General features: G+C 31.8%; 1 protein-coding gene across 1 annotated transcript in view; it reads right to left on the reverse strand.

Moving 5' to 3' along the window:
* Positions 1-6258: 6258 nt before the first annotated feature.
* LOC124354610 (ubiquitin-protein ligase E3C) overlaps positions 6259-26318 on the reverse strand; it is a 58344-nt gene continuing 38284 nt past the window's right edge. The window contains exons 11-17 of the mRNA XM_046805209.1: positions 19586-19819; positions 19143-19387; positions 18478-18690; positions 16239-16367; positions 15064-15190; positions 9297-9427; positions 6259-6520 (exon numbers count right to left, since the gene is read on the reverse strand). Coding sequence (XP_046661165.1) covers positions 6353-6520; positions 9297-9427; positions 15064-15190; positions 16239-16367; positions 18478-18690; positions 19143-19387; positions 19586-19819 — 1247 coding nt within the window. The 3' untranslated portion in view covers positions 6259-6352. The remainder of the gene's footprint in view (positions 6521-9296; positions 9428-15063; positions 15191-16238; positions 16368-18477; positions 18691-19142; positions 19388-19585; positions 19820-26318) is intronic.

Below are 26318 nucleotides of genomic sequence, written 5' to 3' on the forward strand. Positions count from 1 at the left end.
CATCCACTTCCATTGTAGTCAACATCACAAGTAAGCATTGACATAAACACTGTGGCCTGCTTCTTATATAATCCTCACTACCACCCACGCTCGTGGATTGCTGCCTACCTCATTGTCATGAAGCGTAAGTCAATGTGATGTTTCCAACTCACAGTGATCTGATAGTTGAAAAGCCATAGTAGTTAAAGATAACCACTAGCACTGATTTTCTAAAGTCGATAAAGTATAGTATCTGTTGATGTGGTCAGTGGAATAAAGCCAATATCTTGTGACCGGGAGAGTGTTTAACTTGCATATATTTTCTCAAGCGTAAATTTGTTTTCATTCAAATTTTAGTATACATTATGTCAAAACTTAATGTAACCATTCACCCTATTTCATTTGAATTTTGAATACCTGTAAAAAAAGATAAATTTTGCATATTTATTGGGACCAAAAGGGTAAACGTTTTGAAAGGATATGTTTTCTATAGTTTCATATTATACAATTGACAGATTTAATGAAATAAAAACAGGATTAAATTATAAATGAATATTACATGCTAATACTCTTAAAAAGAATTCATATATTGATTGATTTAAGTTGGAGATGGTTTTTGATTGCTTGAAGTCCATCCCCTAGTGTAGATTGCTGATTATACATTTATGTGTGCTGAAAATCATTTACGTACTCTAACCACAATTGATACAATTTTCCAAAATGTAATTATTTTGGTTTTAAGTAATTGAAGTAATAAAAAATCAAAACATGAACCAAGAAATGCTTCAATTTAATATGGCACAGCAAACGCAGATGCTGTGTTTTGTTGGTTTTTATTAAAAGATTACATATGTCTATTGCCTAGTTTTGCATCTTACTCAAAGTAAAAATATGTATAAAAAACATTTTACTTCAGTGCAGAGAATACAAACAAAACAAATCCACTTTATATCTATATCAAACTGTTATTAGATTTCAAACAATGCGTATTAAGAGTTATCTACTTCAACAATCATCTTAATGTTTCATAAATTAATATCAAATATAACTGTAAAAAGTAGTTAAATAAATTAAAAATAGTATTGTAAAGGGATATTAAATTACATAGATGACACAATTGTATCTATATTTCTAAATTGTTTGTATAAAACCACTTAAATTAATATTGTGTTATTACAATACAAACATAAAAATTTGAATATAATTAACACCAAATGTAAATATGATGCTACCTAATTATTTCTTACAAGTGATTTAAAGCTGCTTATTTCCACAAATGAAGCTGGAAGTAATTGGTGCTTTTGTATTTGATTATTTGTATTCATGGTACAGTAAGATCTGTTTTAACATCCATGACAATAAATAATACGCAAAAAACTAGACAGTAAATGTAGTAATTAGTTAGATAATTTAAAAAATTCTCATACTTATTATTTAATTACTTGTACTATAACTAAAGTCAACTAAATGAACTTGAAAATTTATAATGAGCGAACAAAAATAATGTTGATGTTATCTTACAATAAATTCCAAGGAAATCTGGTGAATAGGTTGTTATCAATTTGATTTGAATTAAGTACAAACTTTAATCTTTGCATCTTGTGCTCGGTGGAGTTTTGTGATTGAATAATTGTAAAGAGTTAAATATAGTTGTACGTATGAACCTGATCTTAGCTTAAGTTTGACCATCATGAATATTTGATGCATAAATAATGAACTAATTACACTAACCATATTTTATTTGAAGTAAAATTTCAGAATTTCCTGGTTTTATTAATTTTTTAAAGTACAAATTTTAGCACAAAATATAATGTTTTGTTATGTTGTCAGTTTTTGAACACGAATAATTTATTTGTATTAAATTTGATAAGAACAAACATTCTAGAAAATTAATTTATCTGTAAAAAATTTTATATTTATGGAATCTTGGTTAAATTGAATATATTTCAATTATTAATGTATGTGTGTTAGTGGAGATGTAAAAATTATTTAAATATTTAATTTTAAATGTTTTGAATCTAATTTTATAATAATTATCAATGTTTTCTGATGGCTAAACGATTATTGATGTACCTCAATTAGATGTGGATTGTACCGTATCTTTATTGTATCACGTTTTCAGAGTATTACAGATTTGATGTCACTGTTGGTTTTGATACACTGTGCCTTAGAGAGTTACACCCATCTTTTTTTGAGAAAGTTGTAGTCATAAGTAAACAAAACTAGATGTGGTTTTATTTTTTGTTAAATTTATCGAGTGTTTATCATATTGTTGTATATGCAAAGGTTTTAATTCCTGTTACATTTGTAAATAAATATTTTGTTTTAATGATAAACAGCCTTGTCGTTTATTAGCCCTTCTAAGTGAGATAGTTACACAGTGACTACATACAGATATAGTAAGTAACCAGTTTGGTTTTATTTTACACTCTGGTGACAGTCTCACAGAATCGGCTAGTATTACATTGATCAATGAAAAAATCACTCCTCAGAAGACACAGTGATTACTCATCTACAACACGCAGTAGTGTAAATCCAATTTTTTTTATGTAGAACTAGAAATGTTTAAAAACTAAATTTATATTAGATGGTTCTCTTTAGTTCACTTTTGAATTTTTTGTTGCAATGTTTTGTTTTTAATTAGGGTTGTACTTAAAATATTTTCAAGTCAGAAAAAGTTGATTTTTCACAAAAGAGAGACTATATTAAATTCCAAATTTCTTTTAAAATCTAGTGTGATATTTCATATTTTAAGAATTAATAAACCAGCAGGCATGAATATTCACATATAGACATGGAACTGTTAACATTTATAATTTTGTGAAGTGTTCAATGCAATGTGATTGGGGCGATCAACTCAACATGGCTAGGATGATTTTCTTTTGACAAGTGTGACTTTTTTGGGATTTGAAGCTGATTTACCCCAATTAATAATTTTTGACATGTGACTGGATTAAACAGTGTCAGACACGTAGTCTTCAGTGTTGGTTATCATTCAAACTTCACGTAGCAGCTCAGTAACACCGATGCATAACCCGGGCTGTAAGAATTTTTGAGTTATTTTATGATTTTAAATGTAAATCCTTTTTTATTTTTTTTCATGTTTAATTAGGTACTTTCGTATTATCCAGAGACCAATATTTTTGGAAGAGGGTTTTTCTTTCGAAAAAAACTACATTATTAGAAAGAACAGACTTTATCTGACTTACTGTAAAAGTTACATGTCATTATGATGATCGGATTTTGTTTTCTACCTCCAAAAAAGGAAGTGATATCAGTGAGAGTTAGTTATTCTGTCTCTATGTACTTCTTGCTATTATGTTATATAAGTAGGTTTAAATTAGGTTATCATAAATACGTTACTAGCAATACCAAAGTTAAAGATGACTTATCAAATGCTATGAGGAATAAACTTGAATTTGGATACTATCTCGAGGGATGTTTTTTTTACCAGAAGTGCAGGGTGAGGGCTCCACCGAAGCCGGCACTGATAACCAGGGGCATTTCCCTCAGATTGACCAACTTTTCCGACTTCTGATCTTTATAATACGTACATAATGTAGATAACAAATAGTAGATGGGGACAGAGTGGCCTCTCCGACATCACTTCCTTTTTGGAGACAGGGAACAAAACTGATCACATAATGACATGTAATTTGTACCGTAAGTAAAATAAAGTAAGTTGTTTTCAGTAAGGTGAGATTTCAGGTTCCTGGTAAGAAAAACTGTTAAAAAATATTGGCCTCTGGGTAATACCAAAGTACCTTTAATTTTAAGCAATTTTCAGTTAATAATTTACTTATTTTCAGTTGACTTGTCTTTTTTCCAAATATCATAGAATTAAAATATGTATATTTTCTATAGATTCTCTATTTCATTGTTTATGCATTTAATTTTATGGCTTATGTCTCTCAAGGGAAACATAATATCCTTCTGGTTTATGTAAGAGTTACAATAAAAGCTTCATATTTTTCCCATCTGTACTTCTTAATTTAAGTTTCAATTACTCAAAGTTATTTTAATTCATTCTTGTAATAAGTCTTTTAGTATAAAATTTTTCAATATTCTTGATCTCAAAATTATGCATGATGGATAGTCTGATAAGAGTGGTTCAATAACAAAGCTATGACTTGCTGAGGTATTGGTCACTCTTGTAGCCTCAGTCACAGTTGTCACGTACCAACACTTTTGCCACTTCTAGTGTTATATGGATATCTTGATTATTGTTTAAGTACCCATATAACACAAAGATTGGTAACCAAGTCATTGTCACAATATTATGTTCTTTAAATATTTATTTAAGTATTTATAGCAACCATAGCAAACTAGTTTTTATTGATAGTACAAATGATCGGTATCTTTGATGTATTATTCCACATTCACGTCCATATTTAGGTATTTGCTATTCTGTACTAATAATAATAAAATACTAGAATTTTTAATAAATACTAATAACAATAATAATAATGCTCAGGAGGACTTTAGGGAGTTGATAAATATTTAAATTGTATTTTTGATATTCATAAAAAATATTTACAAAGCATTAAAATAATTATACTTTATGTTATATTACCTATGACTCTTGTCTGTATTAGGTTGTCTTGATGATGGCGGCACATCATATCACATATAGATTTTTGTATATCAACAGATATTGTTCTAGAGGGAATATGCTTACCGCTCTGCTACTCTCGGATCAATATGTGTGATATCTGAATCCTTGTACCAAAAGATGATGTATTTACAAAAATTATAAATAAATCTGTATTATATCGTTTTTATGTGTATAAATATTATGTTATATGACATGTTATATATAGTGATTTTGATCAGAATCTAAAAACCTCAAATATAGCAAGTCCTGCTGGGTAAAGTGGGAAATATAATGTTGTCAATATATTTTGATGAATTTAAAAACCCAAAATTTGCATAGTACAACTAAACATTTACTCAAATTTACACAAACTTTCAGAATGTGACAACTAAATGCTCTTTGAGAAACTGCACAACATATTATTTAATTTTAAAATACACACTAAAAATACAAATTTGTTTGTGTTCAAACTAAAATAAAAAAATACAGTTAAAAACTAAAAAAAGGCATTGAAAAAGACTTGATATGTAATTTTTAAATTAATTGTGTAGAACATTAATTATTGCAACGATAGAAAGCAAAAATTCTATCTTTTTTTAAAACTCTGCAAAAGAAGCATTTTTGCTATAGCACTGGGGAGTTATATGTAGGAAAGCTTGGCAAGACTAACTTGTGAAATGTCTAGTGCAGACTAACACTAGACATTCCCCTAAGGACACTACAGGTCCCTTCCCCTCTTAACCCTATGCACTCGAAATTTATAATTTGTCCTTGAAGCTTGTATGGCCAGCTCTACTGACCGCAGCCATTTTGTTGATAGCGCAGATTAATTTTTGCTGTATTGCTCTTTCAGCTCGTATGTCCAGCTGTACTGGCCAAGACATAATACATCCATAGCTCGTAAAGCCAGCACCACTGGCCATTAAACATAATAATGAATTTTAAGTGCTAAAATCTATCAAGCAGCTGTTTTTAAAGTAATTTTTAGGTAAAGTAGTAAATTTTAAATTAGCCTATAGTTCTCCTCTAAACATTAACTGTGCAAATAAGACGAACGATGTGTAGTGGGCCTATACACTGGAGTGATAGAAGGGTTAGAAACGTAGAGAATTTTACTAGAAGACATGTGTTAACTATTCTTCACTACACATACAGTAGGTATGTATTTTTTAAAGTTTTATTCTGTAAAAAAATTTAAAGACTGAAAAAAAAACATAAAATAGTTCATGTCTGAGTATAAGATAACTAAATGCCTACTTTGTAATATTTTATTTACATATTTTAATAATATATTAAGAGCTAAATTTCCCAAATGTATGTTTATCTTTATATTAGAAATATTCATTAAAAATAAATTTTAAATTAGTTTTCATTTCTTCTTCAAACATTTTAAATTACTATGCAAATAACACAGAGGATACTGAAAAATAATTCCGATCTGGGGAAGCAAACCATAAATATCACCACCGAGCTGACAATGAAAGTAGCACGGCCATTTGTACTGGCTATACGAGTTGTGAGGACAACTATGGCAAAACTTGTGCGTTAACCATGAAACACATAAACTAAAAACCACAAAAATTTTCATTACAACTAATTAAGTACACAATATCACAAAGACACAATAATTCATCTTCTCAGTAATGTTTCATATTTCCAGAGGGTTTAGAAATAAGACAAGTGTATACAACCAGTACTATATTTATATAATTAATTATATAATAATGGTTATTATATACAATATATACAATGAAAGACTTTGGACCAGCTTAAGACTTATTAACTGAGTTCAAAACCCGCCCCTGACTGAATGGCATATAGCAGTTTGTCCTTGAGCAGGGATTCAGACTTGAACTCTGGCAGTTTGAGTAGGTTCATACACGTTGAGGCAGAGGGCAGGCGATCAGCCACTCCTGCGTGTTGAATGCAGAAGGGTGGATCCAGCTCCTGCAACAAGATAAGTGTTTCGATCACTAACAAGTCAAATTCATTGAATCCATAATCATTAACAAAAATCTTGAACCATTAAATTGAATTAACAAAATCTTTTTACTTTTACAAACAGTTAAAATAAAATTTTAAAAGTTGTTATAGGTTCTGGGTGTACTAAAAGTATAGACTTGTCTATTTGTATAGTTGATGGACATTATATACATCATAATATATATAATAAAATAAATATCTATTCTAAAAAACTTCCACTGAGAGAAAGCAAGTGTGAGGACTTATGCGTGAAAGCTTATTGGCAAGACAAACACTAGATAAACATGATGCAAAATCATGGTACAAAATATTAAAATATTATATGTGAGCAATGCTGTTACCTAATGCCGAAATAGATTAAACATTTAATTTTATATTAGTGGTTATAATTCTATGTATGCACTACTCATAACTTTTTGTCTACAAAAAATTGTCAGATACTTTAATTAAAACTGTATATAAAATAAAATTATATCAGTTGTGTAGGTTTTTGTACCCTAGAATACAGTTTTTATCCTTTATCCTTGATGATTTGAAAACAAAAACACTATATTAAAAAACAAAATTGTAAAAACTGTAAACATATTATTTTTAATAAATATATAATATATATAATAATATTATAATAAATAATTATTACCGAATTTAAAATTAACATCATGTAGTTACAAAAAAAGGTGTGGGAAATTTAAGCAATCTTTCTACAGGACATGTCTTTGTCTAGACTTGACTTCTCGCATTTTTTCATTATTTATTTAATAAACCGTACATAGCTCATTTTTTGTTTTATAAAATTGACCCAAAGAATGATCATGTATTACCCATTGATAGCAAACTGAAAATAGCTTCTGAACTATTTCAATTAATCTCACAGATAAACAATTTGAAAATGGCATAACTTATAAACCATTTCTCACAAACAGCTGTCAGGAAACAATCAAACTGAATGAAAGGGGAAAGATTATACGGAGGAAAGTGTTAAACCCAACCACTACAATGTGTAATACTGAACACAGAGGTGATCGATTCTCTAAAGATTTAACAAGCACTCAACAGAGCACAGGAGAGGTTACACAAAACAAGACACAATAAACACTGATGTATGTACTACTGGCTTTCTGGAAATAGGTGAGAAAGTAAAATGTGTGTGTGTTTGTTTGAGCTGGAGGTTTAAAAGTTTGGTGGGAAACCTCAATTGTGAAAAGGCACTGACCAATTGGTTATTATATTTTTATAAAACAAGGGTTGATGGTTTGATATGTTACGCTCAGGTGGCAAGGCTGTACAGGGGAAACTGTTTCATGTTGAAAATATAACAGGATTGTGGACATTTATCATACCTATTAAAACATATATATCACTAAAAAATATACAACACTTTAAAATGTTATACACTTTGGTAACAGAATAATGATGGCAACAATCCTATTATCCTTTCAAATATCATTCACCAAAAACAACCTAAACATTTGGAGCTGCACTGAAGAAGTGGAGGTATTGCTGTTTCTTGCAGGTTGGATGTGAATATCAGTCTAAAGAAGATCTCTCTCACACTCAATCTACACCTTAAGGAAAATTGTCAAGTGAAATGAAAAGCTAGGAAGTTTTGGAAGGAGGGAGGGGCCTGCTGTGATTCATTTCTGTTAACATGATTCAAATGCCATTTAACATGAGAAAAAAGTATAAATTAAATTACTGAATTACCATAACACTTTTGTGGATAGTGACTGTAATTTAGAATATTGTTTCTTCAGTTTTAAGAATTTTGTAAACTTGATTGATGGTGGTGGTATCCTATATATAAAGCCTAATTCAATGAAGAGTTTGTACCTCTTGTTCAATATTTTTGGGGATTGTCCCTTAGATCAAATAAGCATAAAATACCGTCTAAGCATATGGATAATTTTGATTTTTGCCAATATGTCTGTATTGTTCACGAAATAATTTAAAATTTACGGGTTAAGTTCCAATGTTGCAATTTTAACATGTTTATTTTTCTTTTGGCTAAAAATTGCCAGTTGTGTTAAAACTGTAATGTAAAATTTCACAAAAAATTAGCATAAAATTAGAACAAAATAAACTAAAGACATACATGTTTGCATTAAAATAAATGTACATCATCTATATATTCTTTACGAGCAGTATTTCTCTCTTTTTATTGCTTTTGCTGTGGTAAAAAAAGTAGTAAGAACTCATGTTTTCTATGCTATTTTTCACCTGATACTAACAAATAAGGCAATAAATTTCTCACCTATTTTGGGCTAAAAATGTAGCCTTACAAACTAACAGTTCCCAATTATAATTAATGTTACTACTTCAGCCATGCACAAGTTGTGAATGTTAAAGTTGAATATTCATAAAAAAGAAAGATCTAATCATTTTAGATACATATTTATGTAGAATTATTATGTTTAGACCTAAGTTTCAATCCCCTTGACTAGATATCCAGCATTACAAAATAAACTGTACAGTAAATCTCCAACAGTTATAAAAACTAAACTAATGACACTAGCTAATCCAATTTATTGCTATAGTAACTCATGCTCATTCTCGGACTTCAGCCACATTTTTATTGATTTTCATTTCAATACTCAAAATAAAACTTTTGGTACGTCCAGAGATAAGCTGTAAATTTATTCAAGGATAAAAGTATTTGAGTTGTGCTTTTAAGCTTCAAAAAACGTTCCTGAACTGTTTAAACATACGAGTGATTTCATCTCCTATATAGAATGATCACTACCTTGAAGCCAAGGAGAGGTGGCCTTGAACAGCTGGTGACGAACTTGAGCAGTTGTCTCCTCTGGATGTCGTTGAACTCAGAGACCGTCGTCCAGAACATCTTGATGGTCGGGTGCTCTGCAGAGTAACCCCCTGGTGGCATTGGACAACATCAGAAATTGCAACTTTACTCTCTTAACGGTCATCAAACTCAGAATAAAATTTACCTTATTTTATCATCAACTTTAATCTTTTTTAGTTCAAAAAAATCTCTAAAATGTGCTGAAACATTCTTGTTCCTCGGTTTAGTGTTTATTGTGTAAACAATTATTACCACACTTGTTTTGCAACAATACACTTTAATGAGATTATAGGAGATTAAGATAATGAAGATAAGATAGCTTGTCACATCAACATCACCTCCTTATGAAGCAGTTTCTTCACTTTAAACTATCTAAACTTTACTTAAAAAACACAGAGGTGAATAAATAATGATAATTTTGTAGATTGTTTAGATAAACAAACATATAATAATAAATTATAAAATAAATACATTGACAATAAATGTGTTACAAATTAGAAATGAGATTTTAAATATTAATTAGCTGAGCATTAGTGAAGCCTATCACTCGTGCAGCTGAAAAAAGAATAAATAAATTTGTAAACGAACTAAGTACAATCGTATGAGATTTTAACATGTGACATATTAATACGTATAGCTTGTACATACAGTGAAAAAAATTTAATGGAAATTCAATGTTAAAAGTTGGTGACAAGATTATATTTCAGCGCACTCTTGTGTTGTAGTACTTTCCCTATATTACCAGAATCTTTTATTATTTAAACACTGCTGTGAAACCTAACAAATGAAAACATGTGTTTGTATCATGTGGAAAGATGTCTTGAGGAAGATGTCATATGTAGATTTCTATATAGACAAGAATGGGTTCTATGATTTTGCATATCCAACCTTGGAATTTTAATTTGTCTGCCGGTGGGTGTATACATTTCTTTTCTGTATGATGTCTGTCTGAAAATCTGCCTGCAGGACAATTTGAAAACGGATATTTTAAAAATGTTAAAAGGGCATAAAACACAGGGTTTATCAATGCCCTATAGTTAATGGACACCTATATTCTTGAATATGGTGTCACGTTGCCAATACACAGGAGTGAGCTTCATTAAGTTGCACCAATAAGAAAACAATTATATATATATATATATATTTTTATTTTTTTTGTACAAGATGAGAACTAAACAACAAAAAGCCAAGGGGCTGTAAAAGGGCGATAACAGTGTAACAAACAAACAACACTTTAAAGTTAATGAAGGGAGTTGTAAAAGGAACCACCTTCATTAATAACAATGAAAAATAAAATTTTTAAAAACAAAGGTTTCTACAATTTATTAGGTACGTATTTCATATTAGAGTCTTGAGATAAGGGATGTTCGTCTCAAGAATTCAAAAATTTTCAGGATAACGGACCCGTCATCCCCCAACAGATCGACTAGATTTGCCAGTAGTTCACAGAACCGCCGTTGTCTCAAGTACACCTGGTACTCGTGTTTGTTCACAACTCATTAGAGGCCAGAGCCTATGATATCATTCGTTTCTGCGCTGAATTCCATTTTGAAGTGTCCGCTAACTTCATAGATGAATTAAGCATCATAGTGGTGTCTATATATCACTCAACATCGGGCAATCCCAAAATCTTTCTTAAATCTTTAGAAGATTTATTGAATTACTTTACAAATTGGAGCAACTACACTATAGTGATGGGAGGTGATCTAAACTACAAATTTGATGTAACAACCAATAGTGAAATTACTCTTGCTCTCCAAAATCTGTTAAGACAATACAATTATTACTACCTGAATTGCAGCCCTACAAGACTTTCTAATTGCCTGGACAATGTCTTTACAAATAACAGAATTTGTTTAGGTTATCCTACCTGCCAAATTATAGATTTTCCCTTCTCAAATCACAATGGTATTCTTGTGAATCTGGGGAATATCACAAATTTCAAAAACCAAGAAAGTCAGTTAGATATGATTATTAGCCTGAAAACTGTGCTTCCTAAACAAACATTTTAGAGAACAATTTTAGCTTTTGAATATTAAAAGTTCATTGTAAACACATAATGATAGCTTTATTAGCAAAAGTAGGAGATCCAATAGCTAACAGGGAATGAACCACTCTTACTACACGATAAGTAAATGACAAAAAAATGCAGAATAATTTTATAATACATTACGGTAGTAATTATAAATTTGGAGGAATAATCATAAGCAAATGATCTACATCAGTGCTGTATCTACAAAACTATTGATGGTGATAAGATCATCAATGATGTTGCTTCTCTTTATTGGAAATTCATCCATGACATGAAATAGTCAGCCAGTGATATTTTTCACTGAATGACCTTAGCACAAAATTGGTCTCTTATGACTGAGACAAAGTAATTTATCATAACAACCTTAGTTCACACCTACTTTTCAACAAAATTTGGACTGTGCTTAACAATACTATATTATATTTTAAAAGACTGACAAAATCTGATTCAAACAAATAAAAAAATATTAAAAATGAATGGTATAACCACGATCTGGCTAAAATGAAGTCAAATCTTTTGTATTACCACAGTACATCAAAAAGTGATGTTAAGTTAAGGCAGCACTTTTTAGCACTGAAAAACAAGTACAGAGAAGCTATTGCTTCAGCTAAGTATCAACATAATGAAAATTATATAAACCTAAGCAATAATAAGTGTAAAGCTGCGTGGAAAATTATCAACAGCAACACTCGTCTTTCAAGCTAATACTTTTAATAATTTTTCATTAACTCTGTCTCAGAAATTAAAGACGCTTTGGGAAATTCCTCTTGTGCTGCAAAAGAATGCTTACAAAAATGTAACATTAAACTACCACCAGAAACCTTTGAATGGACAGATATCAGACCCGAGGATATAATCGAATCTGTTAAAAACCTAAGCAACTCTCACAGTACTGACATATACAACATGTCCAATAATGTCTTAAAGAAAATTATTCCAGGTATTGTTGTCCCTCTTACAATATGTTTTCATCTCTGTTTAAATGAGAGCTATTTTCCTGAAGAACTTAAAATTTCAAGAGTTTGCCCAGTGTTTAAGATGGGTTCAAAAAATAAACCTGAAAGTTACCGCCCCATTTCTATAGTTCCGGTTGTTGGTAAACTACTTGAAATCCTGGTTTATAAGCAAATTTCTAATTATTTTGAAACAAATAACCTTCTAAATTCTATGCAATTCGGTTTTAGGAAAAATAAATCTACCTTTCAAGCCCTAGACAAATTAGTTACTTTATGTGACCTGAGCAGGGCTTTTGATTGTGTTGATATCAATGATCTTACCATGAAATTATCATACTATGGGTTGGGCAGTGTACCGCTCTCATTTCTAAAATCCTATTTAAGCAATAGAAAGCAAAAGGTTTATAACAATGGTAACTGGTCTCAGGAAGTAAATGTCACATATGGCGTCCTCCAGGGATCCATACTAGGTCCTTTGTTATTCTTTGTCTGTATTAATGACCTGCCGTTGTCAGTCTCTGCCACAACAATCTTGTATGCAGATGTCTCAACATTTTTAAATACAGGCAATATAGCATTGAGGAACTAAACACTCTAACACAAAATACTCTATTGGAAGCTTCAAGCTGGTTTAAAAACAATGGTTTCCATCTAAATGTATCTAAAACCCAAAATATCCTGTTCAGTTTAAGAAAATCTGTAAACTCTCAAAGCAATCTATCGAATCATGCTAAATTCTTAGGAATCATTATTGACAGAAATTTAAATTGGGATGCCCATATTAATTATCTTTCAACTAAGTTATCTAGAGTGATTTATCTTCTCAGGTGGCTTATACTCTATGTTAATACAAATTATGTGAGAACGGCTTATTTTGCCTTTTTTCAATCCATTATAAGGTATGGACTAGTAGTGTGGGGCAATGCAAGTAAAATTAAGAACATTCTTATCCTTCAAAAAAATCTATAAGAATTATTACTAACTCACAGCCACTTGAACATTGTAGACCTCTTTTCACTATTTGTAAAATTCAGACCATAATAAACCTGTATCTTTTTGATCTTATGAAATATATCTTTCAAAATCCTCAATTAGTAAAGCCTAACAGTATAAAACACTCTACTGGAATAAAAGTGCTGCATCTATTAATTTTAATAGATTGAGCAAAACTCGTGAAAGCCATTCTGTTATTGCACTGAGGGTGTACAACCATTTGTTACCCTTAGTCCAAAAGTACAATAAAAAAATATTTTTGAATAAATATTACTTATGGCTGTTAGATAACACATTTTATGCACTGGACGAGTTCTTCCAATTAAAAAAACATTTTATTTTAAATTCCCTTATGCCACTGGCTGTATTTGAGTATTGTGGTTTATGTTTACGTAACTTAAGATATAATTAATCTAAGTTTTATAACTGACTTGGCTATATTCATAATGAAAGCTGTAATAAGACTTTGTCAATGATCTTTATTTTATGGCAATAAAAAATATTGATTGATTGATTGATATTCAATAAATATATGCACGACACTGAGAGCCACTCTGCAATGTGCACACTCCGGAAGGTCACTGCAGTTCATGAGGAACACGTGAGTCAGTGACGTTTCTGATTTGCAATTGGCACAAATACACTTCCTCTCTGCGGTTCATGCGGATAGCTGTTCCCCAGGGGCTACAGTATGCTTGATGACTCTAAGTTTGTTGCACCATATCAGAGACTGAGAGTCACCCCAAGCTCGTCTTAACCTCTCCCTCACTACCAGCTTGGTCTGGGGCCGTCACTGCAGAAGTGGAAAGAGGTAGCTCATAAGCACTCCTAGCAGCCCTGTCTGTAAGCTCATTGCCTGGAACTCCCCTGTGACCAGTGACCCACATAAGTATAACCTTAATATTTAAAACTTGAAGCCAGTGAGTGGCACATCGGATATCGTGCACGAGGACATGAGTTGGATACATGTCCTTAACTGCTTGTAAACCATTAAGTGAGTTGGAGCAGATGACCAGTCTTCTAGTCCTGCGGCAAACGATGTTTAATGCTTTATAGAAAGCGGTTAGTTCTGCCAAGTAGACTATTGTTACCGAGAGTAGACTGAACCTGTACTTACGACTCACCGTTAAGAATATACATCCAGTACCTACGTCCCAAGGAGCCTGAGCATTCAAGAGTTCCTGGAAAGCTTGCATAAACCCCACAATAGGAGTAGTTTCCTTTTTGAACTTGTGGAGTGAAAGAGCGACTTCGGGTCCTAATATTACCGAAGGATGAGTTGTTCTCATCCTAATAAAGTTATTATTAGTTAAAAGTTTAACTCATCAGAATTTAGGATTAAGAACACTTATTTACAGAATTAAATTGTAAGCTAATGTTGGCATTATTAAACATGTAAAACTATTATTTGAAATCTAATAGAGATTATTTATTTTGTCCATTTCTTAGAAAGGATCCATAAATTTGCCAAAATACTTTGAAAGATTACAAAATTTGTACGAAACTTTGTATTTTCTTAGTAAACATAGTTAATATAAAATTGCCGTAGTTTAAAGATACAACTATTGAAAAAAGAACATTTCTTCATTCTGTAGTTTGCAGATAAAATTCAATTACTGTAGAAGACATTGTAATTCAAAAATATGGTGATCAGTGGTATTTTTGTTTTATAAAAACTTTTTAACTCTGAAACTCAATCATAATTAAATGCCTGAAATTCACACACCTGCATAACTTGTGTGTAGCTGTAGATCGTGAACATCAACTGGAATCTCTGCCCCAGAGATGAGTACCTGGAACTCCTTGCTGCTGAACATCTGGAGCCACTCCAGTGAAACTACATTGGCTAGACCCTGCACAAGGATAAAATCTTGATCAAGATTACATGTCTCTATAATAACATATATTATAAGTTTAGAAATTACACAATATGATAGCTAGACCAATAAAACGAATTTTTAGCATATTTCAAGCTGTATAATAAAAACTCAAAATAATTACCTCAAAAATATTTTTGGTCTAATAATATAATTATAGTATTTGTTATTTTTTGCCTCAATACAGCCTAAATACTGAAATATCCAATACTTACTTTCAAGGTTAGTTTTTTTTATTTCTCATGGACAAAATCATTAACAGTTTCTTGCCTCACACCCATTCCCCATCAGTGACTAAAATCTGTCACAGTTTACTAACTGGTTCCTGGAACCCGGTGTTATCAGTTATCTCATAGACATTTAAAATTTTGATCAATCATATGTGAAATAAATAAATTATTAATATTTTGTTTAATTAATCAACTGAGGTAAATAAAATGTCTATAGGAAACTGCTAACACCAGATTCCAGTAACCAGTTAGCAACAGTGACAGATTTCAGTCACTAACAGAGAATGGGTGTGAGACATGAATATCATAGCAGTTTTAAAACCGGTTTGATTCTCATATCTCTGAAGTATAATATAATATCTAATCACACAAATGGCTTGTATGAACACTTGGCAAAGAATCTGGTCATATCATAACACAGAATTATAAAATAGGGTTGTTTCTCTGAAGCAGTCACATGAACTAGATGGGACAAGTTGACCAACAGAGCTGCATAGAAGAGGTAGTCCACTCATCCATCCCAACTGTGGAAATTTTCTAACTTCGAAGTATTGTGTAGTATACAAGCACCCTCTCCATAATTCTATCAACTAATGACAAGTTTATTTATTTTCACTTTATTTATTGTTATTGTTTGATACCAATACAGATCTTTATTGTATTAAGTTTGCTCAATAAACTCCTTTATTCCACTAACTCCATTCTTCTTTCGTTAAAGTTTTAGTTAATGTTAAGAGCTTAAAGTGACAACTAACCATAATGTACAACTACGAATATTGCAACAATATAATTACCTGTTTGAATGCTGAGCATTGCATTTTGATCTGTTTGTTCAGTTTGTAGTCAGCAACAAGATGGATGTACTCTATCCTGTTTGCTGAAGTCACGGGAATGTTTGATCCATTAGGTTTCAACTCATCTACCTGCCAACAGGGTATCGTAGCTTACAGACTATGTTGCTAAATAAATAAAATGTGTTGATTCAGTGGAACTGGATCATTCAAACTTTTAAAACCCAAAACCTTGGATAAGTCAAATATTATTTCTGGTCCCTTGATATTTGCATTAAACATCAAGTAAAAATACAATGCTTAATTTAAAATATGTTTTGAATGATTCAAAATTTTGATAACCATCATACATAATTTCTGAGCTAGAATTCCATTACAATGCATTGTCTAATACTGTACTTAACTGAATAGTGAATATGGTTGTATTCACAACTGTATAGACCTTTGCAGTTTTGACTGTAGGGTAAGTAACATCATGTTTACAGGAAAGAGGCCTCTCCCCACAACCACATCTGCTTGATTTCCACATTTGTATCTATGTGAGCAATCTAAATCTATGACTCCCGCAGCTGTCAGTGTTAGTGCCCCACTTTTATACTTAACCCCCTCCTCCACGCAACGACTTTTTAGGCATTATTGCCTCTAACCAATGATTTTCTTATTGCATAAGGCTTTACATTTTGTATATTGCTTGTAACAGTACATCAAAAACAGTGTTTTGATTTTAATATGAAGTATAAAAAGTGTTCAAATATTTATCAAACAGTAATGTTTTTGTTGCCTAAATATGTCATGAAGTATAAAAGAATATGTCAGCCTCTTTTTAAAACACCTGTGTAATTCAAATTCTTAGTAATGCAGTAGAATTTGAATTGAAGTATCTAATAGTTACAGTATTGGGAGGAGCCCACCCAACTGGAACCGATTGTGTTTTTTCAGTTGATGCAACAATCCTGACAAACTTTTGTGCCATGTCTTTGAGCTCCAATAAACTATTTTGGAACACACAATGTTACTTTAAAACAATTTAAGTACTCTGCCTAATGGGAGTTAAATATTTTATATAAAGACATTTATTAATAAAGCACTTGCTCAACACTATGAGTATAATTTCATTTTGAAATGTTTCTCAAAGATATCTGAATTATTAATTTTAAATCAACTCAGCACTCTGGATTCGTAGTTCTTGTTTTTGAAGAGTCTGGAAAACGAACACTAGAAGTAACATAATATAACATTTCTTAAAATTATCACATGTAACGTCCCATATCAACGCGACCTTGTCTCATATAAAGCTGGGCAAATTGAATTAAAAAATGTTGTTTTAGACTAAATCAGCTGTTAAATGTGAGCATTTAAAACAACATAAAGATTAATGCACACAAACTCATCGTGAACTATTTCAAATTTTGGTAAATCTGTTCTAAACTTGTGTACAAAATTATAATAATTTATAACAAAGAATATAAAAGAAACTATTCAGAATCACCTGAACAATTTCATTGAACCCACATCCAAATTAAATGAACTGTATAAATTGACCTCAGCACACAATTCATTTTTATAATATTATATTGTAGTAAATGGCAAGAGCTATTTCATGTTTGACAGTCAGGTTAATATGAGACAAGAGAGATTATATTGTTATAATGGGTTTACCCTGAAAATCAGTGTAAGTTGAAGATCACTTGAAATAAAGGAATTGTGTAAAACCTTCGCTGTCGCTCTATACTGAGTAAGACCTATTACTCTCCCTACTTTTACTTTACTTTACTATTCTGTGCAGTTAGGCGTCTGTCTCAGTCAATGTGATAAGGATTGCTTATACAAACTGAGAATAAAAATCTAGTTAATTGTGTTTTTAATGTGTAAAGCGTGATTTACAAAACGTTTGTATCGCAAGAGGAAATAGTAAAAGCTGTACCTTATGTTAGAGCTAAAACATGTGAAAAATTATACTGTACTCATCCAAGAAAAAACAAGAGTTTATGCAATATTTTTATGACAAGAGCATCTTACCTAAAACTCTACGCTTTCTTATTCATTATAAGCTACAGTCTTTACTTGGCTTCTGTATCAGAAATTGTACTCAACGGTAAATGTGTTGAAATCCATGGTTAGTCAAACATATTATAATGATTTTCTTTGTTGTTTTGTTGATCTTGTCAATCAATGTAAGTTCAAATTGGATATAATTTTGATTTACACATTCCTGATCAAAGTTTGTGAGGTAAAAGCATACCTTAGTTTCACCCAGTTCGTCATGGACAACAGTGAAATCCAGGCCCAGTTCAGTGACATCTCCCTCGTAGTTCTTGAGGTACAGCAGGTTCCGATACATGACAGGATCCAGAGACGCCAGGTGGTGCATGTCCACATCCGAGTGTCTCCCAATCACCTTGGACATGAAAAATTCTGCCAGTGGTAACTCCACCAGCAAGTTCTCGTACAGAGCCTACAAGAAATGTCATCACCGTCATTATACAGTTATATTATTGTAAATTAAAATACGTTTCCATCAAATGTTAGTTTCTAAAATCACAAATCCCAAGTACTAGAATGCTAAAAGTTTCCCAACATGCTCTCTCAAATTTCAAAGAATTAACTGATTTCATACCAATAAATTTTAGTCTTAATACGCTTTAAAAAAAAAAATTAGACAATCTTTGTATTCATATGTACACTCGGGATACCTAAGCAAATAACTTTAAAATATTCAAAAATACTACACTACCACACTGAATTTGAAATCATTGTACTACAAGAAGACTAAACTAAACCTGTACCTAGTACACTTCTTTAGAATTTCAAAATATTAGTGTGCTTTATATAAAAATGTTGTTTGTAAATGCTTGAATTATTTACATTTCTAGTCCATACACAATAACAAAGCTCCATTATCCCAACCTTGCCGAGCATCCGCCCGATGAAGTAGTAATGGTTGAGGAAGTTCTGGTGCAGTAGATGTACATGAGGGTTTGGATACAGCAGGTTGTCCTTGGTGAGTCGGAAGAAACCCCGGTTGGGATCGAAGGCGGTCTTGAGTAGCTCCGACAGGAACTCCCTGAACACTCCACCTCCATCTACTCCCGCCTCGTCCAGCCCCATGGTGTTCACCAGCTGCACTCTCATGGCTAGCTGCAGTTCCGGCTCTGTACCAAGCAATATCATCTAAATTACAAACTTTAATCAATTTGTACACGATTTCATAATTGGATACACTAATTAGGAAACAAAATTTTAAAAATATATACTTTGGAATGTTTGAAACATAAAGTATGGTTTAATTAAAATATTTTCCCTTTCAATACTGCTACTTCCATACAGAATAACTTATTAGCTAGATTTACCATTTTCTGGTGACAGTTTGTCAAATGCATCTTCATAGAGGTAGTTTCGTCTGACTATGATCGAAATCGCAGGGCCATGAAGGAAGGTCCTTGCTGTCGAGTGGTGGTTCACCTTGTCTTTGAGTACTAAACTTTGGAAAACAATGACTCGTTCTTGGAAGGCAACAACAAATGGAATTTCCTTCAATATGGTCAACGTCCTCACTTCTTTGGTCGATGGTGGAGGTCCCTCTTCTGAAAAATCACAGAATTTGAAAAGTTAACTTAGATTTATTAAAAAATTACTTATACAAAAATATAAAGAGATCCCTTATGATAGTTTTAACTGACTTTCATCATTTCATAAAAGATTGTCAAAAGTTCTACTATTGCAATAGCCAGTCCCATGATTATGTGGACAGGAGTAATAGATAAGATAGCATCCAAGTCACATCATAATAAATAAATTTGTATCAAACATTCACCTAACCATATGTCATTTCTTATAGACATGTTTCATATATTGTCATAAGCCTGCATATATGATAAGGAACATAATCTACTCAATTGGATAGACTTTAAAGATAAGATAAAAAGAGTTAACCCTCACAGTGCTATCATCGTACTGTGATATCTTTTTGTCTTTTCATGTTACAATCAAACGGTTTACTCAATATTTGTGTTCTTTATCAAGTAAAACCTAGGAAAGATTCCTCTATGCACTGACAAAACTGAAAGTAATAAATACAGAAGATTATGAAATGTATGAGAAAAACAAGCTGAATCAGTCAGTGTGGTGGTGCACTAGGTTATTGTTTTAATAATGCTGCTGTTATTCTGTTATCTGCAATATTTCTTCTAAAATGCTTTGGTGCAACAATCTTGTCATGAATACAATTTAAAGCAATTTGTATATATCATGAATAAAATTTGAAACAGTTTGTATACTGAACAAAGTTCATTACAACATATTAAAAAAAATCATACATCATTAATTCAATAATTTTTTAAATTTCTTTACTCTGCTAGTCAACAAGACCATATTTCTTCACAAAAATATAAGTATTTTGTTTTTTTTTTTACTTTATAGATAGAGCATGATTTCCTGGAAAAAGAAATTAAATATAATACATGATATTCATATGCATTTTTATATTTATATTTAAGACAAAAATTTTAAACAATATTATATATTGATATAAGTAATATAATTGATAAGTGATATAGATAGCACTTGTAGGGGAACCTGCCCAAAAGACAATTGTTGGCCTCACTCAGTCTTCTAAATATTCAGGGTTCATCAAAAAAATAAATTCAAACAGTTTTACAAATAGGGGCATACAAAGTTTTATTACTACAAGTACTTTAAACAAACAAAGTTTAATTAGTACTTTATACAGGGTGTCCCATGAAGAAACGGAGAAACTGTCAGGACTTGTTCTTACGGTGAAAATAATGAAAAAAGTTCATATACACATAGGTCCAGAAACGCTTAGTTAACGAGCTATACAAGGTGAAGATTTCGCCCAGATTTCAGTGCAACTGTTAAAAGAGAGTCTTTAGTGCCTGAACAATGTATTCACGACGTAGTATGTGTTCATCAGGATCACACAGTCATCTTGATGTCTATTGTACTATTTTGTTAACCCAGGAGCACTCGTGCTATTAGATTGAATCTAACATATTTTTTGTGTTATATAATTTTTTTTATTTGTTATCTTATAACACTGAACCCTTAATTTATGCTTCTATGGGTATGTCTGCTGCGTATTGCATCATGTTTAGACAGTAGAAGTCGCTGGGGTGGGGCGTCATGGTGGGGGGGGGTGGGTGGACGCTCCTACGTGGGTTATTAGTTTCAACCTAACAGCGCGAGTGATCACATCAGCCCAGTGTTAGGAGCGATCTAACGGCGCGAGTGATTGCGTAACTGCCAGTTTAAATCCATTAGTTTAGTGATTTTTCTTGTTTTTCAGTTTGCTTTTGAGTTATATTTCGTAAATTGCTCTTTTATGACTTTACAATTATTGCAATGAATAAAGACCATGAAAAAGCCGTTCTTAGTTGGTTGGAGGATGTTAGATTCGATCTAACAACGCGAGTTCTTGCGTAACTTCTTGTAGCACGAGTTCTCGCGGGTTAATACTATTTGTTAATGTCTAATGGAATTATTTTACAGTATGTCCTTGTTTATTTCTTATGGTTATAGCAGGATGGCCTTTAAGTGAGAAAACATTTTGTTTTAATTAGTAAAGTAATTAGAGAAAATTAAATAAAAATTAGATCTTTAGACAAGAGTTGTTATTATTACTATTTTAAAGCTGCTATATTATTTGGTTGTCAGTTAAATAAGAGTAAAAAACTCTGTAAAAGTTAGTGTACAAAGTGACCATGTGAAATACAAACTTCAAACAGAACTGTCTTCATGGTTCCACTAGATACACTAAAAAATATCTGCATTATTATACAGGGTGTCCCATGAAGAAACGGAGAAACTGTCAGGACTTGTTCTTACGGTGAAAATAATGAAAAAAGTTCATATACACATAGGTCCAGAAACGCTTAGTTAGCGAGCTATACAGGGTGAAAAATTTCGCCCAGATTTCAGTGCCACCGTTAAAAGGGAGCCCTATTAAATTATTTTGGGCGTTACCCAGGACGTAAAATTTAATGTATATTATGCAAATTGAACTGAAAAACTGAATAAAATTGGTACCAGACCTCTAGCTACAGTAATTTTTAAGATATCTGAAGAAATACGCAAAATTCGGTGTCCAAAAACAAGTTTCATTTAGGTTTCAAGTAGATTAATTTTGTTAAATGTGTAACAAACACGTAAAATTCTTTAACAAAAATTGTAAAGAATTAATTTCTTAAGATAATGATGTAAAATAAGCCAATAAAAATTATACGTAAACTTTAAGAAAATCAATTTTTAATTAAATAAATAACGTACGAAGAATAGACAAAATCGGTTACACTTTTTTTCTTGCTGAACCGTACATATTTTTATAAACTTTTATTTTCACTTACTATTGCAAAAAAAATAAATGCTAACAAAATAACTAACCTTAGTTTAGTAACTGTTCGAAATTCCCTCCTTCACAATGCACACAGCACTCTGCTCGACGTAAAATATTTGTGGTGGCTCTGCGAATTATGTCTGGATTGTTTCTTATACTGTCAAATGCGTTGTGAATTCTAACGAGTAATTCTTCCTTGGTATCAACTTTACGTTTATACACCATAGCTTTGATATGTCCCCATATGAAGTAGTCAAGAGGCGATAAGTCAGGCGATCATGGTGGCCAGTTGATTGGTCCACCACGCCCAATCCAGTTCAAGAAATTAGCATTCAAATGATTTCTAGCTACTAAAGAAAAATGAGGAGTTGCACCATCGTGTTGGAAAATCATTTTAAAATTTTTTTTGTAAAGGGATATCTTCCAAAAGAGCCGGTAAATCATTTTTCAGAAATTGTTCGTACATATTTCCTGTAAGGTTTCCTTCAAAAACGAATGGTCCTAGAATTTTGTCATCAATAAACGGCACAAACCTTTAATGTGAAAATCTGTGTTGGAAAAAGGTTTCTACGGTACCATGTGGATTTTCTTCGCTCCATAAATGACTATTTCTACAATTGAAGGACCCGTTTCTCGTGAAAGTTGCTTCATCAGTAAAATAAAAATTGAATTCACCCTATCAGCATTGTCTAGAAGCCAATGAGAAAAGTTTAACCGTAAAGGGTAATCTGTCGGCAGCAAATGTTGTATCTTTTGCAGATGAAAAGGATGAAGTCTCTCTCTTTACGCAAGATGTGCCACACTTTGTTTCTCAATAAACCAGTGCGATACGCAATTCGCTTCGTACTAGTACCCGGGCTACGATGAATATTTTGAATCACTTGAAGTTCATCGTTAACGCGATGATGTGCCTGCCGTTCAACACCGAAAACGAAATTGTTGGATGGAAATGATCCATTCGTTCTTATAAACTGAAACACTGAAGAAAAGGTTTTCGCATTCGGAATCCGCCTTGCAGGAAATCTTTCCTGATATTCACGTCGAGCAGCTTCCGCATTTCCATTAGCATATCCGTAACAGAACATTAATGTCGGCATATTCTTCATTAGAAAATTGAAACGGCATATTAACTTTTATACTGTATCAATATTTACACTTAACTTATCTGTATGACACTTCAATATAAAATATTCAAAAAAAGTTCGTAATTGTGATTGTTGAAACAGCTGTTAGTACTGCCAACCTATGAAAATAATATTTTTTGTTACAAAAGTTGTAAAATAACGTAAATTAATTCGCAATTATTGTTAAGTTTCAGATTTTATGACACTAAAGTTTTTTTTACTAGTATGTAATTCATTAGAAAAAATAGAAGAATGTTTCTATAAATAGAATCTATACATAATTATTTTCAATAATTAAACATGTTTCTCCAAATTATTAGGATGTACATTCAATAAGAAAAAAAGTGTAACCGATTTTGTCTATTCTTCGTACGTTATTTATTTAATTAAAAATTGATTTTCTTAAAGTTTACGTATAATTTTTATTGGCTTATTTTACATCATTATCTTAAGAAATTAATTCTTTAACAATTTTTGTTAAAGAATTTTACGTGTTTGTTACACATTTAACAAAATTAATCTACTTGAAACCTAAATGAAACTTGTTTTTGACACCGAATTTTGCGTATTTCTTCAGATATCTTAAAAATTACTGTAGCTAGAGGTCTGGTACCAATTTTATTCAGTTTTTCAGTTAAATTTGCATAATATACATTAAATTTTACGTCCTGGGTAACGCCCAAAATAATTTAATAGGGCTCCCTTTTAACGGTGGCACTGAAATCTGGGCGAAATTATTTCACCCTGTATAGCTCGCTAACTAAGCGTTTCTGGACCTATGTGTATATGAACTTTTTTCATTATTTTCACCGTAAGAACAAGTCCTGACAGTTTCTCCGTTTCTTCTTCATGGGACACCCTGTATAATAATGCAGATATTTTTTAGTGTATCTAGTGGAACCATGAAGACAGTTCTGTTTGAAGTTTGTATTTCACATGGTCACTTTGTACACTAACTTTTACAGAGTTTTTACTCTTATTTAACTGACAACCAAATAATATAGCAGCTTTAAAATAGTAATAATAACAACTCTTGTCTAAAGATCTAATTTTTATTTAATTTTCTCTAATTACTTTACTAATTAAAACAAAATGTTTTCTCACTTAAAGGCCATCCTGCTATAACCATAAGAAATAAACAAGGACATACTGTAAAATAATTCCATTAGACATTAACAAATAGTATTAACCCGCGAGAACTCGTGCTACAAGAAGTTACGCAAGAACTCGCGTTGTTAGATCGAATCTAACATCCTCCAACCAACTAAGAACGGCTTTTTCATGGTCTTTATTCATTGCAATAATTGTAAAGTCATAAAAAAGCAATTTACGAAATATAACTCAAAAGCAAACTGAAAAACAAGAAAAATCACTAAACTAATGGATTTAAACTGGCAGTTACGCAATCACTCGCGCCGTTAGATCGCTCCTAACACTGGGCTGATGTGATCACTCGCGCTGTTAGGTTGAAACTAATAACCCACGAGGAGCGTCCACCCCCCCCCCCCCACCATGACGCCCCACCCCAGCGACTTCTACTGTCTAAACATGATGCAATACGTAGCAGACATACCCATAGAAGCATAAATTAAGGGTTCAGTGTTGTAAGATAACAAATAAAAAAAATGTTATATAACACAAAAAATATGTTAGATTCAATCTAATAGCACGAGTGCTCCTGGGTTAACAAAATAATACAATAGACATCAAGATGACTGTGATCCTGATGAACGCATACTACGTCGTGAATACATTGTTCAGGCACTTGCCTCCAGTAGAGACCTGCGGGCTGAACCAACCGGTCTGTTCAAACGATTCATTACTACCTGGTTGCGGATGGTCAGCTCTGATAATGCTGAGTCTCTCCTCACTTCCACTTACTGTTTGTTATTAACTACATTTTACTATAACTACTTTTAGTTGCTTTGCCGTCGGGTCAGCATATATAACATGTTCAACCACTTGCTTAGATAGTTATTTTTAATTTTCTTTCTTTTTTCTCCCTAACTATTATTTCATTTTGTAAGACTAGATGTGAGAGCTTAATTGTGTTTACTGTACGGATACATTTTTAAACATGTCATCATGCACAGGCCTCACCCCATGTGGCAGTATTTTCACTATTGTATGTTCGGAATTGTAATTATTGTATATTTGAAAATAAAGAGTAATTTGATTTGATTTGACTAATAAGCAAATTCATACTAAAATCATTGGACAATACAATCAATTTGTTACTTGTATTATTTGTGGGATAAAAGTTAAGAAATATGAGAGTACAATCAAGGTTCTTTTTTAGGTATTCTTCCAATGAGTAAAAAGAGTGGGTTCAACACCAGCCTTGCAGTGCTGACTTTAGTGGTTGTTCTGTATCTGACTGCAGCTTTGGTTGAGGTGTTTGTAGATTTTGAATGTACACTGAAAATTATAAATTTAGTACAGAAGTAAACAGTTGTAATAACAGTTGCTTAAATTTGAAGTAAAATATATTTTTTCAGAATTTGAAATGATCTTTTTTTGATACTTTTTGAAGAGTTTAAAAGGCAATAGAATATATCATTGTCATACAGTATTTGATGACTATACCACAAACCATATTTTAAGATG

The sequence above is a fragment of the Homalodisca vitripennis genome, chromosome 2 (genome assembly GCF_021130785.1).
Source record: "Homalodisca vitripennis isolate AUS2020 chromosome 2, UT_GWSS_2.1, whole genome shotgun sequence".
In the NCBI taxonomy this organism is placed as follows: Eukaryota; Metazoa; Arthropoda; class Insecta; order Hemiptera; family Cicadellidae; genus Homalodisca; species Homalodisca vitripennis.